Here is a 19,815-nt window from a genome sequence, read left to right on the forward strand (position 1 = left end):
CTTGCTCGCCGCTATTGTTGCGCTTTTAGTGAAACCTGTTTTCCTGCGCACGGGCTCCCCCAATAAAAAGTTGGCGCCACGATTGACAGTGTTTGCTGCTGTATTATTGATTCACTGCAACGTGACAAATATTCAGTGGAAATGGGGCACATTTTAGGGATGAAAGCTTCTGGCTTGATTATGACTGTCGAAAATAGTTACTGAATACTCGCTGTCAGCCTCAAGGTAGTGCGCTCCACGTGGAAGGTACGCGTATCTATAGGTACACGTATGTGGCGAAAATAAAGTGTCATTAAAGTCACTACCAGTTCTGCGTAATATGTGTCGGAGGCGCTGGGTATCAATCTCGGTGCCTTTCGAAGAGCCCGTGGTCGTCTCCTGTTGTCTCGGTGATCATGGAAGGCTTCGTTCTAGTGTTGATTATCGTCGCCGCAAAAAAGGTGATGTAGAAGGACACCTGCGGGCGGACGTCACACTGGACCCACTCTGCATCGCAGAATATCTCAGTCGATCTCAATACTAGCTACTGGCACGTCCAAGTCCACAAGAGGGACAGAGCAAAAAAAATGTCTTTGTTACGCCGGACGGTCTCTTTGTATTCAAAGTCATGCGTATTCTCTTCGAATGCTTTTAGAATACAAGACGCTCTGTTCCGTTGTCCTCTTTTGTGTGCTGTGTGTTGTTTTTCGGCGCCATAAAAATAGGTATAATGAATTAAGTTCATGCCGCTCGGCCTTTGCTCGGCACCTGCAACATTCCAGCTCGTGATGGTCCTGGCAGGTCTAAAGTGGCAGACGTGTATCGTCAACCTGGATGTCGTGTCTGCGAGAAACTTTCGAGATCACCTCAGGTGGCTTGGAAACGACCCATCTCTACAACAAGGATTTGTAGAGATGAGTGTGTCATATGATATCGCTTGTTTTTAAACAGAGCGAATGTGTACAAATTCACACCATTGCTTGTGTTAGGCCTTTGTAAATATTATGTAAAAATCCCTATTTCTTGGGATGCCATAAATCAAAAGACCTGATTTCGTCCCTGCTTTCCTCTTTACAAAATAATAGTTAGTTTCACACTCTGAATTTCAAAAATGAGAAAACCCGGAAATGAGGGACCGTAGGTCTGGAGGACGTGTAAGCGAAATTCAAAACGCATGGTTATATTCGGCGCAGAAGTTGGCCTGTTGTTGTCGCGGAAGAAATAAAAGCAACAAAGATAAATTTTTGTGAAAATGGGCCCCAGATTTAGGCTGATGAGATAAGCGGATAAAAATTCGAAAATATGTCTTTTGTTAAAAAGCAATTGTATCGTTCATAAACAGGTCCAACAGGCGGATTTGCGAGAAAGTGGGCTGTTATTCTGCAAAGTCACACACGACTCTACCCTTTTCCTTTCTTCTCAGAAGTTTCACATCCCATTTCCTTGACTCGGGCCAACCCAACAAAACAGTCAGCGCAGCGATAGCGGCGAGCACGCGCGCCGTCGAGAACAGTCCAACGAAACTTAAATTATGGGGTTTTACGTGCCCACGATCTGGTCATGAGGAACGCATTCTTCGTCCACCGTCGTTTTAGCGCCTTCGCTTCAGATCATGCTTAACCAACACGCCCAGCTATCCATCCTAGCGTCATAGTTGGTTAATTTTGGCCCCCTGGCATTCTTCAACGTGAACCTAAATATAAGCACACGGGTGTTCTTGCATTTCGCCCCCACCCAAATGCACCGTGGTTGGTATTTGATCCCCCATCCGCGTGTTTAGCAGCGCAACAGGAAAGCCAATAAGCAACCACGGCGGCTTGGAAAACAGGCGTCGGCCGTTCATACATAACTCGTCCAAGTTCAAGCACGGCGCTCGCCTTCGAGAAAGTGGAACACTATTCGCACGGCGCACGCTCAGTGTAGGCGCCGCGCGTAACGCAATGAAAATGCGCATCCTCTGTTCCCGTTGCGAGGATCGCACGAGCACGTACCGGCCACGAGCTTCTTGATTTCCTTCTCGGAGATGTCTTGCCCTGGTTTGCGAGTGACGAATGCTGTTGGCACTTCTCCGTAATCGGGATGAGGAAGTCCCACGACGCCCACCTCGGCCACTGCCGGACAGCTGGACAAGATCAGTTCCTCCAGCTCGGCGGGCGCCACCTGGTTGTCCATGCACTTGATCATCTCCTTGAGGCGCTCCACGACGTGCACACGGCCTGATTCGTCGTAGAATGCCAGGTCGCCTGACGGGACGAGTGGTCACACAGATTCGTTGGAACCTTCGTACACAGTGTTGATCATGCCGCGTAAGCTATACAGCATTTGCAATACGCAGAGGGTTTGCTAGTTTTAAAGCGAAGCTTCCCTTGCCTCTTTCTTTGTCTTTTGCAACGCTGTCGCTCTCTTCCACGGCGCTTCGGGAGGTGTTTGAGAGCGTGCATATACAGGTAGAGGAGCGTGGCAGAGAGGAAACTTACCTGACGCGAGAAACTTGTATGAGCGTTTCCATCGCGTCTTCACAATATCCTCTCGACTGCTGTCCATTACGCCCCGGAAGAGCATTGCAGAAACTACAGCTCTTACCTTTGTACTAATGCTCAACAGTCCAGAGGGGAGTTAGAATAGTAGAAAGGAGGTAGGGAGCTGAGGAAGAGAATTGGTAAAGCCAATGACATTCACGAAATGAATAACATTTTTCAGTTCTTACAGTGCTCACAAAAATGGGGACAAAGGGAAGAAGAAGAAGAAGATGATGATGTTGATGAGTTTGGCACATACCCACTCACGGGGATTGGCCAAGGGTAGGCCAGACTTTACGTATGTGTTAAGGTAATACATTTATAAATTTGTTGCAGAAAATGAAGCGAGGAAAGGAGAAAACGATTCAGTAGACTGTCATTCAAACAAGGGAAAAAGTATACTGTAAATCGTGCTAGAAAGGAGGAATGAAATGAATAATACAGCCAACAATGAAATCGGTCTGATTCAATAATGAGTTTTTCTAAGGCAATGCACACATTCCTGTGTGAGTGCCCAAGCACAAACGCACCGAAATACAGTATTACCGGAGTGTTCAATGGCAGGCCGAGCTGTCGCACTGTAATTTAGGTCATTTTTTAGGGAGCATAAACGCGTGCCTTCCAGTAAGTGGTCTTCAATTGTGTCTAATCAGTTGCAAAATTGGTACAACGGGGATATTGCCGGACTAGGTCGGTGCATCTATAAATTTAGGGATGGGACGCGACAACGCAGTCTCGTTAATGTCCCTACCGTTCGCTTTGTTTTGCAGAATTTCCTGCTCCAAGGGAATCGTAAGATTTGATTTTGATGTTAAAGGGTTCACGGTTAGAAGTTTAGAAGTTCAGGTTAGAAGTTTAACATCTTCTAAACTTGACAGACGGGATAAAACTCGTTGTCAGAAGAAGGGAAAGCACCGGGCCGCTGATAGAATCCTTTACCAACCTGTCTGCCGCTTCATTCATAAATGTGCCTCTGTGCCCAGGTACCCATATTAATCGTAAACTGCGCAAATGACTTGGAGCCAGTGAGTACAAAGCTTTTAATATATGCGACTCACCGGGAGCAGTAAGTAAGGTGCACAGCAATAAAGAGTCTTTGATTGTTACCGCGGTTGACCTGGAAGATTGTAGCTTACGCAAAGCTAGGACAACAGCTAGGAATTCTGCTGGGAATATGGGACTCAAGTCGGGAAGCCGAATAGAAAAAGACCAATCCAATGATTATGAAAAAATTCTAGCTCCGGCCTTTTCCTCACCTTGCGACGCAGCTGTTGCTGCGTCGCAGGGTGAGGGTCGTTGTTAAGGACGCAGGGTCGTTGTTAAGGAGTGAAATAAATTTGTGTGTGTAATTTCACCCACCGCTGATACATAAGGAGTGCCAATGTTGCTGCTCTTCACGATGAACGGCTTCCCTCGAGGATAAAAAAAAAATAAAGCCAGTTCCACGCTGTGAAAGCTTTCAAAACAACGAGGCTGGTGGTCGTTGTCTCAAGTTTGAACTGGTGTTTAGCTCGACTTTCTTGAAAGTCTTTTGGCTCGTTGTCATCGTATTGCTACATTCAAGCTTTGTTTCCGGATTGCGCACTTTTCAGTTGCCTGAGGTTGTGATCAAACCACATTCTATCACACACGTGGCAGCTGTGGCCGCACTGATGGCACAGTAATTTTCTCTCGAATGGTCCGTCAGCACCCTCCAAGGGAAGAATCTTTCTGCGTCGATGTCTCTGCTCAGCCTCCTACTCTCGATGTTGGGAGTTAGCTTGGCTCTGCTGGCGCTTGGCTTGGGTGGCCTTCTCTTGAAAGGGGGAGGGGGATTGGCTTGCCTCTATAGGCGCTCTGCTTGTGCCTCTTGCTCTCGAAGCTCGCAATTCGCGCGAAGCCGGCTCTGCCACTCTTGTGCGAGCATCCGCTGCTGCTCGAGCCGAGTGCAGTCCATGGGGCAAAAGGGCGCGCGCCGACGAAACACTTGCTCCTATATGCAGTCTCCTCCCCCCTCCCCCGGCGCGCGATTTGCCCCTGTTCTCCTGCGTGACACCGGACGACGGACGATGAAGGCGCAACACGATTTAGAATAGCTCCGCTGTTATAAAGACTCATCCGCCACCCTTGTAGCGCTAACCTCCATTGAAAAGGCATAAACCCCTGACAAAACACCTTTACGAGTGAGCACCGCTCGTTATACGGTGACAAAAGGAGTAGCGCCGCTTCTTGGTATATAATAAGTTTCTCGAATATATAACATCCCCCCAACTGACACATACACTTACGCCCCCTCTATTGCAAACACATCAAGTAAGTGAACAGGCGCACACTTGAATCAATGCGCCTAAGCATAAGTGACGGCCACTACACAAACAGCACACTAATGTTCGAAGCCTGAACGCTTCGTCATTCTCCACACAGAAAGCGAGTGACTTGTTATAATGCATCTTTGCTACAAGCTATTACAACGCACAGAACATCTACGTCACAAGCCTTGTGCCTTGCGAGAACAAATCTATTGCAACCGAGCACACCCGCGAGCAATCAGACAGAACACAAACAATCCGATAGTGCCCGCACGGGGAACTTTTACAGAGTCAGAAACGTGACAAACCACTGCTTGAATGTATTTGCTAAAGAATGAATGAAGAGCTAAAGACACTTATACTGATTCCATTCGTAGGACGAAAGTTAGGACAACTTGGAATACATTTTGGACCCGCTTTTTACGAATACCGTATACGCTCCGAAAGCGCTTACACGCCCTTTGAAGCTGCAGCCGAAGCATCACGTGTCGGCTAACCAGGCACCGTCTACGATATCCGCCAAAACAGAGGTGTGCAGAGCCACACAGGCGTCATGTACATTCACTGTAAACACAGAGGCAACGGATGAATCTGATACGAGCAATGCATGCATCACGACGTGATCAAACATGACAGCGTCCAAGGGATCGCCATGAAAAGGGTGAATATGTCACGCTCCGGTGCGTGCCTCGTGCTGCGACCTGCGAGGTTAGAAAAAAAAAAAGACAGAATAATAAAAAATACCATCTGCCCTTGCAATCGGTTGGAGCAATTTTCAGGCCTTCCGCTCGCTGGCTCAAACACTGTTGTAGTGGAGGTAACCTTGGTCCCTATGCCATTGTGACCCGGACGAGATCGTACGGCGAGCACGCCGTCATGAACGAGGCCACGAACAAGAAACAGATGACCGGTGCGGAGGACTTCGCAATGGTGCAGATTCACCTGCTGTCCTTTTGGCCACAAAATCCTGCTGCCTGGTTTACTCAGGTGGAAGCTATCTTCAGCCTTCGGAGCATTAGCTTGCAGCGCACGATGTCCCTCACGCTGTCTCTGCACTACCTACGGAGGTTGTTGAGGAGTTGCAAGACGTTGCAGACATAGTCCATGTTTCCACCCCCTATGACCACTTCAAAACGTCAGTGCTGCAGCTCAAGTCCATGTCTGTGCGTAGGCACCTCCAGCAGCTTCTCAAGGAAGAGGAGCTCGGCGACAGTCGACCGTCACCATGTGACCTCCTTGATAAACCTCTGTAACGTCTGAGCACCGTTCCTTAGCCCGAAAAGCATGTGCTTGTACTCGAAAAGCCCGAATGGTGTTGCAATTGCAGTCTTGGGATGTCCGCTGGCTGTACGGGGATTTGATGGCAGGCTTTCTCTAGGAATACTTGTTGGGGGGCTAGTTGGTGCATGTTTCCAGAAGAGGGTTGTAGCGCCGAAAAACAAAACACACAGCAAGCGAGACGAGACAGGCGCAACTTCCAACTGTTTATTCACCGCGTATGCGAATGAATATAAGGACAAATAAAGATGGGTAGCAAGAACCAGACATGCGCGCGAGGGTTTTTACAAAAAAGCGGAGAAAGATAGGTGAAGCACACACGTATCTCACGCCGGCGTGTCTAAAAAAGCAGTTTCATTCTTATAAATGAAGATATTTGGGGCGCTAACACAATCGCTACAGTTTCTTTCAATATAGAAGGCCTCCAACAGTTCACGGGCTGTCTGGTCCTTACTTCTGTTTAAAACCTTTGCTTCTTTCAGCCTTGGCACACACTCAATCTTCCTTTCTTCTCCGCAGGCTTTACAATGATGCGGCAGATGAAAACCAGTGCCATTTTGTAAATCCCGATTATGTTCCGCAAATCGGTCGTTAATACAACGGCCGGTTTGTCCGATGTACTTCTTTCCGCATGTGAGAGGTATGTAGTATACGACTCCCACGGCACATTTAACAAGCGGAGCTGCATGTCTCTTTTTACATTCAGGTTTGTTTACCTTGTTGGGATCAGTTTTAACGCACAAGCCAGCCAGTTTCTTTGGGGCGGAAGAAACCACAGGAACCTTATATTTTGTCGCTACATGCTTCAAATTGTGCGCTACCTTATGGATACACCCATAAGTACACCCATAAGGTAGCGCACAATTTGAAGCATGTGAAGCACAACTTCACATTTTGCCTATGAAATCGAAATGAAGCTAACGTTCTTAATAAAGCAGAATAGCTTTCTTCCTCAGTAAAAAAAAGAAAAGTCGCAGTTTCACCCAAAAGGTGAAGCACCGATTGCGAGAGCAAATTATTAGTTAGCTACGAATTAGAAACGAATAAGGATAGTAGGTTTATCGTTCGCATTAAATTGTAAACATTCGCCTACTAAGTGAATTAACAATGATGTAATCTGCAAGCGCGACTGAACGAGGACGCAGAAACACTGTTTCTGTGTGTCTGTTTATTTCTGTAAATGTCCTCGTCCATTCGCGCTCAGACATTCTATCCTGGATGCAAACCGAACAGCCCGCGAAGGTGCTTTGAATAAATTACCAGCACGGCGTCATGCGTGCACAGGTAAATACGAACACATCTCGCTCGATGGCAGCGGAAACTCGCTGGCAAAATGCTGCAGCAAGGAAGCGTGGCAGCCGCAGCGAGCGAATCGCCCTTCGTGCCTCTCTCGCTTCAACGCGAACGAAAGCGCAAACATCGCAGATCGCTCTGAAGACGGGCCCGCGCGGCCGCGCACTCTGGCCACGCCGTGGATCGCTGTCAGCATCGTAAGCAGCAACCGCCGGAGAAGAACATTGGCAAAGGCGCAAAACAAATGCCACCCTACGAGCCTCCAATTTCCTGATCTCAAATAAAAAAAAAAATTATTTCCGCCAGAGCAATACTCAAAGAGAAAAATATAAGCCTTAGCGAAGACTTTTGTGCAGCCACACGTGAAGTGAGGCGACAATTATTCCATTTTGCTAAATATCAACCTGGCTCACCGCCTACCAAGTGCATTACAAAAAGCTAATCATAACTAAGAAACAATATGTCTACGACCCCATAAGTCAGTGTCAAAGAAAACGAGTCGTCACGAACGCGTAGAGCTGCAGACAATACGGAGCATGCGCCTGGGCGCGCACTTGTTGCCGGGCATTCGACGTCCACTGCTCGCTCTGTGAGATAGGAGCGCGACAGCGTCAACAAAGGCCCCCTATTCAATACCTCATTTCTTTTTGCTAAGCATTATCAGCAAAGGCGTTGCACCGGCCGTCGACACGTGCGGACGTGACACTATCATCGCGTTAACCGAAACGTGGCTTCACCGGCAAACCAGGGACCATGAATTATTCATGAACTCGCGCGATTTTTCTGTTTACCGCTTTGACCACGATACGCGCCAAGGAGGCGGTGTACTGCTGGCGATAAATAAAAGGCCGCCTTCAGATTGCATTAAAATTACATCCAGTTTGGAGATTGTATGAGCAGTCGTAAAACTAGCATATCAAAAAATAATTTTCGGCATCTTCTATTGCCCCCAAATTTCACTGCAACATTTGTGAGTGATTTGCACGATGCCATTCATAGTGTTTGCTCTCGTCACACCGCATTGCCAATTTACTTCCTTGGTGATTTTATTATGCCGAATATTATGTGCAACAATGATACCCCCATAGTGTATCCTAACTCCTCTATGGCGCAAGATTTCTTGGAATTGTACAATACCTTTTCGGTGACACAAATCGTCAAGCAACCAGCAAGAATAACCAGGTCTGTTTCGAATACACTTGATCTTGCTTTTACTACCGCACCCGATCTTATTTCCGACATAACTTCCTTGCAAGGTATCAGTGATCAATGCCTACTTTCATTTAAAGTTACCCTCGAGCGACCAAAACGGATTAAAAAGATCAAAACATTAAGAAATTATAACAAGGCTGACTTTCTTTCAATTAAGAATGAAATCGCAGTGTTCCTTGATGAATACTTGCGTGAATTTGAATGCCGTAATGTCTAGTCCAAGTGCTGTATCTTTGTTAATAAAGTGACTGAATTAACAAATAGGCAAATCCCTGTTTACACGATCACCTCCAATCTAAAGAACCATGGTAATATCGTCAGCTAAAACGCTTGTCTAATAAAAAAAGCGCATGTTTATATCAACTAATCTAAGCCGCACCGATGCTCGCTGGTCGGCCTACAAACAGAGCGCCGATGAGTACGCGCAGGCCATAACAGACGCCAAAGATAATTTCCTAAGCAGCACATTACCTTCCATGCTTAAAACTAACCCTAAACAATTTTGGCGCTTGGTTAATTTTAAAGACGATGATATAATAGCGCTCAGTGACCTTAATGGTGACGCTATACCGACCAACCAGTATCCCGGTGTCCTAAACGAAGTTTTCGCAAAAGATTTTTCTTTACCCAGCAATTCCACTCCGCCACACCTACGGCCATAAGACCATGATGCAATGTTCCCTCTCATTATCAGCTATGATGGTGTCGCATGCATCATTAGGTCACTAAAACCATCCTCTGCACCGGGTAGTGATCAGATTAATGTGAAATTCCTTTAAAGCACAGTTTGCTACACATAAATCGTCTTAACTGAAATTTTCCAGCAATGATTGGACGAAGGTTTTCTCCCATCTGAGTGTAAATCCGGAAGGTAATCCAATCCATAAATCAGGTAATAAGAATCCCCTCTAAATTACAGGCCAATTTCGCTCACAAGTATACCTTCTAAGATACTAGAGCATAACTTGGCTTCCCACCTAGCTACTTTTGGAGTCGCATTTATTTTTAGCACTATCGCAGCATGGATTTCACAAATCATACTCGTGTGAAACGCAACTAACACTTTTTGTGCACAAACTAAACACCATTCTTGACAATAGGTTCTTGGCTGAGTGGATTTTTCTTGACTTTTCTAAAGCCTTTGACAAAGTGTGTCACAAACTGCTCCTTTGTAAATTACGTCTACATAAGCTCGATCCCTGCATTTTAATCTCGATTGAAAATTTGTTGCTAACCCTTCTCAGTTTGTTTCAGCTAAAGGCACGCATTCTGAAGAATTCACAGTCCATTCTGGTGTACCGCAGTGCTAAGTCCTCGGTCCTCTTATTTTCCTTATTTATATTAACGATTTATCATCTTGCGTTTCCACATCCGTTCATTTGTTTGCCGCTTATTGCGTAATTTTTTGAGAAATAACAGGTCCAACCGACGCCGCTCTTCTTCAAGCAGACATTAACGCTGTCTTTGAGTGGTGTAATACATGGCTCATGGAACTAAACATTAAAAAATGCTAATTCAAGCGAGTGTCTAGAAAGATTACTAGCCTACCCCTTTATCACTTTGCACTACTCGACAGCGTATCTTCATATAAGTACCTCGGAGTTCATATCAGTAGCAATCTAACATCTCTCATGTTGTCTGCAACGCTAAACGCATGCTCGGATATCGTCGCCGTAACATTGCAAAATCGCCTTCGTCTCTCAAACTAAAGCTATATAAAACACTCATTCGCCCTAAGTTACAATATACCGCTTCGGTTTGGGATCCGCATTATATTAATTTGATACATTCGCTTGAATTGGTGCAAAATATTTCGGTTTGTTTTATACTTTCTAATTACAATGGAATCGCGAGTATCATGGTAATGAAAGCTAACCTTAAACTACCTACGCTTGCTTGTTGACGTACGATGCTTCGCTTAAGCCTTTTTCACAAACTGTATCATCATCTCTTCCTGCGCGATTTACTAATACTTCCTCCCCAACGTTTCGCACCGTCTGAATCATGCTCATAAAGTTGGCATTCCGTTGTGTAAAACAATGATTCCTACAGTCCTACATACGACGCACATGAAATGATTGGAATTGCCTTCCCAAATTGGTAGTAACAGTTTCAGATCATGAAAACTTTTTCACTTCATTAACCAATGCTTTGTAACATCTTCTTGTATTCTGCCTTTTTATAGCTGTTATTCTACAACTACAAACATTGTGCCACCGCTTGTAGTTAAAATGTTATTTCTCGGTATTTTATACGACTCTGTATTGTCTGTTGAGCCTGAAGGTATCATAAATAAATAAATAGGCAGATAAATAAGTAAATAAATAAATAAATAAATAAATAAATAAACTCAAGAGTGGTGGGAACACAGCGCGCACAAAAATATGAGCCATCTGCAGATCCTTTTCAACATAAAGCGTGCACGGCCGTACAAAATACACACTTGTTGGCGGAGTCAAAGCTACCTTCTCCCTCCCACGCGCAGGCACCAGTTCGTGCCGGCTTTCTTCCGGGAAATGTCCATTAGTCCTTCGCGTCGTCTCGCCCTCCCCTGGAGTGGCAACTCTTTCTTCCCTTTGTGGCGCTTCTCTGACGAGGGGAGCTCGTTACAGGAAAATTATCAGCGCCCAGCACCGCCTGCACACCCGCCCCGCCACATGGAGCTCATATGGGTGCCTGCCAAATCTGGGAATCGTGGAAACGAGCCCGAGGTTCTCTCAACCGGGCACCGGTGGCCTCCGATCCAAGGTTCTCACGGGAGCGCACGCATTCATTCAGTGAATGGACGCAAGCCTCCAAAGCCGAGCGTCGGCTCTACCCCCCACCCATCCCTCCCTCGACAATTATCACCAGGCACTTTGGAGGCGGCTCCAAACACGCACCTTACCCTCCCCTTATATCCGCTCGAGCTATCACCACGTCCACACCGACCCTTCCTGTACCCTCTGCCACCACACCAAAGCCGCTCTCGATCACATCCTTTTCCTCTGCCGGCGGATCCTCCCCCGCGGGGCCTGGAGCAAATTACTACTTGGGAGGCTTGGGAGACCGTATACTGCGCTCCGGGGACCCGGCCAAGCAAGCCATCGCCACAGGCCGGGCTGCCAGCGTCAAAGGCCTCCGGGACATGAACGTTTGAGTGCAGTGGGGCCGTGCGGGGGCCCAAGGACCTGCGTGTCCGCAACTCCCCTGTGTGCAATAAAGTTATCACCACCACCACCTGGGAACTGTCCTCCGACTATATTTCCAGCTTGACTCTCGCGTTCTAGTCTTGCGGGTGACAAACAGCATGTCGTATACTGCAGCAATAACAGCGATGAGAACACAGCACACGCAACGCTACGTTTCGTCGGGCCACGTATAGTGCGCCCCCAACCAGACCGCTTCGAAGGCGCGCGTGACCGCGCGCTGCCAAAGTACTGCGCCCCCGCTCCATACCTCCTCTCCGTGCCCCGGTGCAGTGCGCGCGCAGCAATACAACGCGCTTCCTCCCTTGTGCAAGCCAGTCACCGACAGCCAATCAATCTGTGTGCGCGGAGCAGCATTTGCTAATTCGTTCAACTTACATTTCAGGGCACCAAAACCACCGAGCGTTAGGCTGCAGTCACGTGGTATTTTTCAAAATTTCGCGTACCTTAAAGAAAGGCTAGAAAGAAACAGTGCAGTTATCTCAACATAGATCAAATAATGCGATGTTTGAGAACAAGCGCTACAACTTTTGTATTAAAGATGCTTCGCTAGATTTATTACTTAAAAACTTAATGATAAAATTTTTGTTAGCTACCCAGCTTGCAGGATTGAAAAAAAAAATATTGTAAGGAAGATAACGAACGTCGGCGCAGAGTCGGCAGCATCAGCAGCATCAAGAGCGCTGCAGAGGCTCGAGCTAGGGGACTGTACTGGGTGCATCCTAGAACCGGTGGTCGCTACGAACCCCAATAAATCTCCTTTATAAGCCGGGCGGGGTAACGTTCCACTCTACCATTCTGGAACTCCGTTCTCGGCAGACCTTTCCATCGCCACACGTCCCTTGCGCTGGAGCCGTTCGCCAGCGGGAGCCTCCCATCTTCAGCGGAACCTACGACAACGACGTTGAAGAGTGGCTGTCGTTCTACGAACGGGTGAACGTTCACAACAAATGGAATGACTCGGACAAGCTCGCTTTCGTATCATTTTACCTCGCGGGCGCGGCCAGTCTCTGGTTCAGAAGTCATAAGAGGGATATCCGAACGTAATCGGAGTTCAAGACATCGATTACACAAGTATTTGACCGACCCACCGACAGGAAACTCCGAGCCGAGCAGCGTCTGCGTACACGTGCACAGGACACGGGTGACAAATTCACCAGCTATATAGAAGACGTTCTCGATTTGTGCAGACGCGTGAACGCTGCCATGAAGGTAGCGGAAAAGATCAAGCACGCGATGAAGCGAATCGATGAGGACGCGTTCCAGATGCTTCTGGCCAAAAAGACCCGCGCACTGTTGGCGACGTTATCAGCTCGTGCCAGAGCTATCATGAATTACGTAGGTAGCGAGCTCTGACAAGGCGACATCCCACGCCAAATGCGGGGTCACTATGCAGCCTGACCACCGGCACCGAACAAGCCTCCCTGATAACCCAAATCAAGGATTTCGTCCACGAAGTCGCACGACAGCTATCTCTGGTGTCTGTCACTCAGGATTCTGCCAGCACTTTGCCGTCTCATCTCCGTAACGTGATTCATGAATAGGTCGCGGAAGCGCTGCTGGCTGTTCACCAGTGTTCTGTTCTAAGCAGCAGACAAACGCGTCTGTGGCACCAACGCAAAATGCCCTTTATTCGAGGCAGCAGCGTACTTTTATAGATAACGCTGCATGCCGGTCAGGCACACGTCCATTGATGGTAGAATCTTATCATACCGCCTGGCCGATACAGAACATTCCTTCCTCCTTAACTAAAGCTTCACAGGTTTCTTTCCGCGCTCATAAATGGATGCTTGATAGCGATCAGGAGGACGCTTTGTGCGATTACTTCTTCGCAAAAGGGCCTCTTCAGGTGATGCCATGGTTGATGCGGTGATACTTGAAGGCTGCGCTGCTGAGTGTCTAGCCTCAGGCTGCGATGCCGGTTCCTTAGTTGAAATGGAGTCATCTGAGCGAACACCCTCAAGCTGGTCCGCAATAGGACCACTAATAGTGGAGTCAGCAGAAGGATTTTCTTCCGAAGGTGTTGATAGAAAATCTCGCTGAATCGGGCACTTGGAGTGGACTCAGGATGCGCTTCTTTTGCGACGTCCGGATGGAATGAAGTCTTTGGTCTCGCAATCCAGCTGAGTCTCAAGTGGTCGATATGCACAAAACGGAAATGGTCACCCACCTTGACTACAAACGTAGAGTCGCTTACGCGTTGCACTACGACAGCTTCCACCCATGACAGGGTTTCCCCTCTCGTAGTCTTGACGAGAACTGTGGCACCGGCTTAATCTGCGGGTCCCAGCATCGGCCTTCGTTGCGATGGGTGGTGTCTCTCTCTTGACGCCTGCGCATATCCTGCACAAAACTTGGCTTCAGGAGTGAAAGCTTCACTCGAGGTTGTTTCAGGAACAGCTCAGCCGGCGTTCTTCCTGTTACGGAATTCTGGGTGTTCCTGTAAGCCAGCAAGAAGTCGTGAAGTCGTTGATGCAGAGTTCTGTTTTGGCGTGTTAGGTTATCGTGAAGCACTTGCTCGAGTAGAGTGGCTTTTGACGTTTGAACTAGCCTTTCTGCTGCCCCGTTCGATGAAGCATGGTACGGTGGCTTACGCGTGTGTCGAATGCCGTGACAAGAGGTGAAATTGGAGAACTCCTGCGCAGTAAACTGAGGTCCGTTGTCGCTGATCAGTTCCTCCGGGTAGCCATACGCTGTGAATATCTCTTTGAGACAGCCGCTTGTTTTTGACGTCGTTGTAGTGCGGAGGCATTTTGCTTCTATCCACATTAAGTTAGAGTCTACTAGAAGGAACAAGTTGAAGTCATACTTCATGGCGAAATCGACATGGACTCTCTGCAAAATACGGGTTGGATAAGTCCATGGATGCAATGGTCCTGGTGCCTTCGCAGGCATAGTCGTTTGGCACACCGTACATCGACGGACAGTGTCTTCAATGTTCTTGTCAATCCATGGCCACCTGACAAACAACCTAGCAAGCATTCTCATTCTTTGCATTCCAGGGTGTTCTTCATGCAGCAATGTTAATACTGCTTCTCCAAGTTGATCCGCACTGATAGCTCGCTTGCCCCACGTGACACAGCCTTGCTCGTACGATAGTTCGTTTCGACGAACGTAAAAGGGCTGAAATTTATAATCGTGGTGCGCGGGCCAGCTAGATAAGGTGAACTGCACGACTCTGGAATGAAAGCGGTCCCTTTTAGTCGCAGCAGCAACCTGGCTCGCAGTTAGAGGCGTTGCCTCAAATACTGCAAGGCATTCTTCAGTGTCGTCTTTATGCTTGACTGCAAGTGGAAGCCTTGAAAGTGCATCGGCAACTTCCATGTTTTTACCGCTTCTGTAGCGTAGAGTGTACCGATAAGCTGTTAAGGTGATAACCCAACGCTGAATCTTGGCTGCGGCCAAAGAAGGAATTGGTTTATCCGATGCCAAGATCCCCAACAGCTGTTGGTGGTCTGTATACAGCGTGAATTTGCGCCCGTATAAGTATCTACGAAACCTACTTAGACCAAAAATTAGGGCCAAGGCTTCCTACTCACTTTGCGCATAGTCGCGCTCCGCTGCATTTAATGCTCTGGAGGCAAATGCGATGGGTCTTTCTGAGCCATCGGACATGACGTGAAAAATTACGGCCCCAAGACCGTAGGCCGACGCGTCGCAGCTTAAACCGATTGCTTTTTTCACGTCGTAAAAAGTCAGAACTTGACTGTCGATGAGGCGCTGCTTGGCTTCCACGAGTGGTCTTGAGCATGCGTCCGTCCACACCCAACTCGTGTCCTTTTTGAGCAGGTCGTACATTGGTGCAGCTACTGTAGCTAAATCTTTGATGAATTTCGCGTAGAAATTCAGCAGGCCCAAGAAGGCTCGCAGTTCAGTTACGTTGCTTAGCTGAGGTGCTTCCGTGATTGCCTTTATCTTTGTTGCGGTCGGAAAAATGCCATCTGATGTCAACTTATGACCCAGATAAACGACGGACTGTTTGAAAAATTCAGACTTCTGTTGTTTTACGGTAATATGGTGCTTTGACAGTCGTTGAAGCATCTTCTCCGCGGTTTCTTGACAGCCGTCTATGTTGTCACCTACGACGATGACGTCGTCGATATAGCAACCCACTTTTGGAATCCCTTTTAAGACTTCGTCCGTTAAAGACTGAAAGATAGCGGGTGCGCTAAGGATATCGAATGGAAGGCGCTGAGATTGAAATAATCGGATATGAGTGTTCACCGTTAGCAACGCTTTGCTTTCCTCAGCAAGCGGCCCATGTTGATAGGCTTGCGATAGATTCAGGACGCAAAAGATTTTGCCTCCCGCGAGCATGGAATACAAATCTTCCGGCAATGGCAAAGGGTAATGGTCTGTTTTTAGAACAGGATTAACCGTGACCTTGTAGTCGCCACATAACCTTAATCCTGCTCCGCCTTTCTTCGCGACCACCACCAGAGCCGTTGCCCAGTCACTTTTCGTGACCCTCTTTAGTATTCCGGCTTCCTCGAGCTTTTCCAACTCCTTTGCTACTTCCTCTTTGATAGCAAACGGTATTGGCCGTTCTTTTGAGAACACTGGTTACCCCTTCTTTAACAAAGATGCGAGCTTCGAAGTTTTTGACGACACCCGGGTTGCTCTTGAAAACCTCGGGATACTTCTTCCGTAAAGCTTCTACCCTCTGCTCCAATGGCCTATCCGTGGACAGACTGTAAACTGCTTTCCAGTTTATCTGCAGTTTTTCTAGCCAGTCTGTTCCTATGAGAGCGGGCATCGGCGTTCCGTTTCCCTGCACTACCACTATGGGCAAAGAGATCTCGCTTCCTTCCTCTTTGACTAACACGTTTGCTGTTACAAGTACCTTCAGCTTTCCTCCTGTGTGAGTGCGCAACGACACCTTTGATTCCACACATCTGATATGTGGGAAATACTGCTTATACGACTGCTCTGTACAATCCTGACCGCTGCATCGGCGTCAATTATCAGCGAAACAGTCTTCCCTTCAATGTTCAGGTCGACGCTGTAGCCCCTTGAACTTTTGCCCGAGTAGAACACCGTCTCAAGTCAAGGACAACTCAAGTCTTCAGATTCGTCGTCCGTGGTGTCGACATATCTGAGATTTTGCTCCTCTTTTGCAAGCGCCTTGCAAATGCCCTTTTTTGTTACAATTTCTGCAGGTGTGGTTCCGATACCAACATTTTTCTCCCGCATGACGCTTACCGCAATGCCTGCACGCACTTCGATGCTCTCCCTCTCGCTTATCTTTTGACCATGCAACCGTCCTCGGTTTCTTTTCCTTATTACGGCGACGTTCGCCATGAATGACGCTGACGCTGCACGGTTTTGTGTCATACTCATGCATTTGCTTCGCATGTTGCGCAGCTAGCTCTTTTTCTAGCGCTGTTTTGCACGCCAGTTTGAGCGTCAAGCCGGCCTGTGCAAAAAAAGGTCGTTGCGTTTCCTCGTCACGCAAACCAGCCACTAGTCTGTTCCTTAAGGCATCGTTTAAAAACTTGCCGACATTGCAACATGCTACAGTTTAGTGATGAAATCTTTGAAACTTTCATTTCCTTGCTGCATTCGGCGATTAAATTTACAAGGCTCTGCGATAATTCAGTGAGCTGGGCTGAAATGAGCTTCCAGAAGCTGTTTAATTTCTTCGAAAGTCTTCCGAGAAGGCAAATGAGGCACATTTATCTTCCTCAGCTCTTCATATGCTTGCGCCAAGCACGTTCAGAAACAACTGCAGCTTCTTGTCTCAAGGGACATCATTTATGTCTACGTAGTTCTCGAAGCGTTCAAAATACGGGCGTATGCTTTTGATTTTTTGGTCGTATTCTGTCATTCGCCCGAGCTTCGGACCACGTCAGGATTTTGCCATAATGAGCGAATTTCACTTATCTGCCCAGCCGATTTCCTTGATGTACCTTTTCTGCACTGTCTGTTCTTGTTCGCTTGCTCCAGCCAGCCGCTGAAGTCTATGCAAGGGCTCCTGACGCCTTGCTTTCTGGCGACGTTCTTGCGCTGCTCCAGTACGTCGATGAAGTCGCGGCACAAGGGCTTCGTGTCGCCTTGCACTGTAGGCGGTTCAGCCTCGTGACTGCTGCTTGCCGGCGGTGGTTTGCTGCGCGCCGAATCCCATCCTCGTCGCCAGATGTTCTGTTATAAGCAGCAGACAGACGCTTTTGTAGCAGCAACGCAAAAAGCCCTTTATTCGAGGCAGCAGCGTACTTTAATAGATAACGCTGCATGCCGGGGTCAGGCACACGTCATTGATGGTAAAATCTTATCATACCGCCTGGCCGATACAGAACAACCAGCAGGAAGTCGTGACTACACCAGTCAGGTATGCTACGGCTGCTGCAACTGCCCGTCGCAGTGTGCCCGTGCGTCCCCTGGACCACCACTGGCGTCGCTTCCAGCAGCCTATGCACCGCCCTCCCCCTTCCGTCCCCTGGACCACCACTGGCGTCGCTAACCCGTGGCATACATCGGACAATCGCCCTACATGTTTCGCATGTGGATATCCCGGTCATGTAGCAAAGTTTCTGCCGCTGCCGATTGCAGGCGTTCTATGACGATCGACGGGCGCCCTATGTGCCGCCTGCTCCAAATGCGCCTTACGAACCCTTCGACCCTTCCCCAGCTCGCTCCCAGACTGATCGCCGTCCTTGCTTCGAACGCCTCCGGTCACCCTTTTCACGTCGCCGATCACTTTCCCCTATGCATCGACGACCCGCGTCTAGCGAAGAGAGAAACTAAACGTCGCCGTTGCTTAGGCAAGGGCTGCGCAAGTGTCGACATGCCGAAGTCCTCCTCCTTTACCTGCCAATGGCATTGATGTGTTTATCAAAAATGTCGCTACACTCGCCCTCGTCGATACCGGTGCCGCTATTTCAGTTATGGATGCCAGGTTTTGCAGCTCGCTTCGTAACGTGACGACATCTCCGTCTGGATTGTCGCTTCGAACAGCGAGTGCTCCACCTATTCGCGCTACCACTGCTTGTACTGCCCGTGTGACCATACAGGACGTTTTATACACAATTGAATTTATAGTTCTTTCATAGTGCTCCCACACCGTTATTCTAGGATGGGATTTGCTCTCACACCACAATGCCATCATCAAATATGCTCGTTCTGAAATTGAACTTTTCCGGCTTATTGACCTGGCCTCGGTCGATGCTCATCCTGCCGCGAAAATCGTCGTGAAAGAAGGCACCTGTATTCTCCCGTGCTCTTCAGCATTCGTACCAGTCTTCTGTAGTACCATATCCAACGGGATGGTCTTCTTGATGCTCTCTCATCAATTTGTTACCCGGAAAGCACTTCCTTTGGCCTTTGCTGCTCTTGACCGTGCCGCCGGTGTGAACACGATGCCCATTTACAATCTTTCATCGCCGCTATCTCTGCTCTGCCGCGAATGCCTTGTTTACGTCTAGTCGGTCGATTCAACACGAGTTATTTCCGTCTTCGACGAAGTGCCTTCTACTGCCGTCCATGAACTGAGTGCCCTCTCCGTACCCGACTCAACATGGACTGATGTGTTCAGTCCATTCATCCCCGAAGATTTGACGCATTCGCAGCGATCTCAACTGCTCTCAATCCTTCAGCAATTCCGCCGTTCTTTCCACGTTGCGCAAACATAGCTGTGTATCGACGGTCGAGCGTTACATCGACACTGGCTTTCACTTACTGCTGCGACAAAGACCATATCGCGTGTTCGCTACGGAACGTCGCGTCATTGCAGACCAGGTCGATGACATGCTCTGTCGAGGCGTCATTCAACCTTCACAGAGCCCATGGGCCTCTCCCGTGGTCCTCGTCACAAAGAAAGACGGTTGCATCCGCGTCCGTGTTGATTTAACATGATTGAACAAAATCACGCTCAAGGACATCTACCAATTACCACGTATCGATGATGCCCGGGACTGTTTGCAGGGAGCCAAGTTCTTTTCTTCACTGGATTTGCGGTCAGGCTACTGGCAGGTTCCGATGGCAGAGGCGGATCGCCCGAAAACTGCCTTTGTTGCACCAGACGGCTTGTATGAATTCACCGTCATGCCTTTCGGACTTTGC

The 19,815-nt window shown here is 48.2% G+C and overlaps 1 protein-coding gene across 1 annotated transcript in view; it reads right to left on the reverse strand.

Moving 5' to 3' along the window:
• Positions 1–19,815, reverse strand: part of LOC126523916 (uncharacterized) — a 469,956-nt gene that overhangs the window by 147,263 nt on the left and 302,878 nt on the right. The window contains exon 10 of the mRNA XM_055066991.1: positions 1,971–2,222. Within this exon, the coding sequence (XP_054922966.1) occupies positions 1,971–2,222 (252 nt within the window). The remainder of the gene's footprint in view (positions 1–1,970; positions 2,223–19,815) is intronic.

This window comes from Dermacentor andersoni, chromosome 6, assembly GCF_023375885.2.
Source record: "Dermacentor andersoni chromosome 6, qqDerAnde1_hic_scaffold, whole genome shotgun sequence".
Taxonomy (NCBI): domain Eukaryota; kingdom Metazoa; phylum Arthropoda; class Arachnida; order Ixodida; family Ixodidae; genus Dermacentor; species Dermacentor andersoni.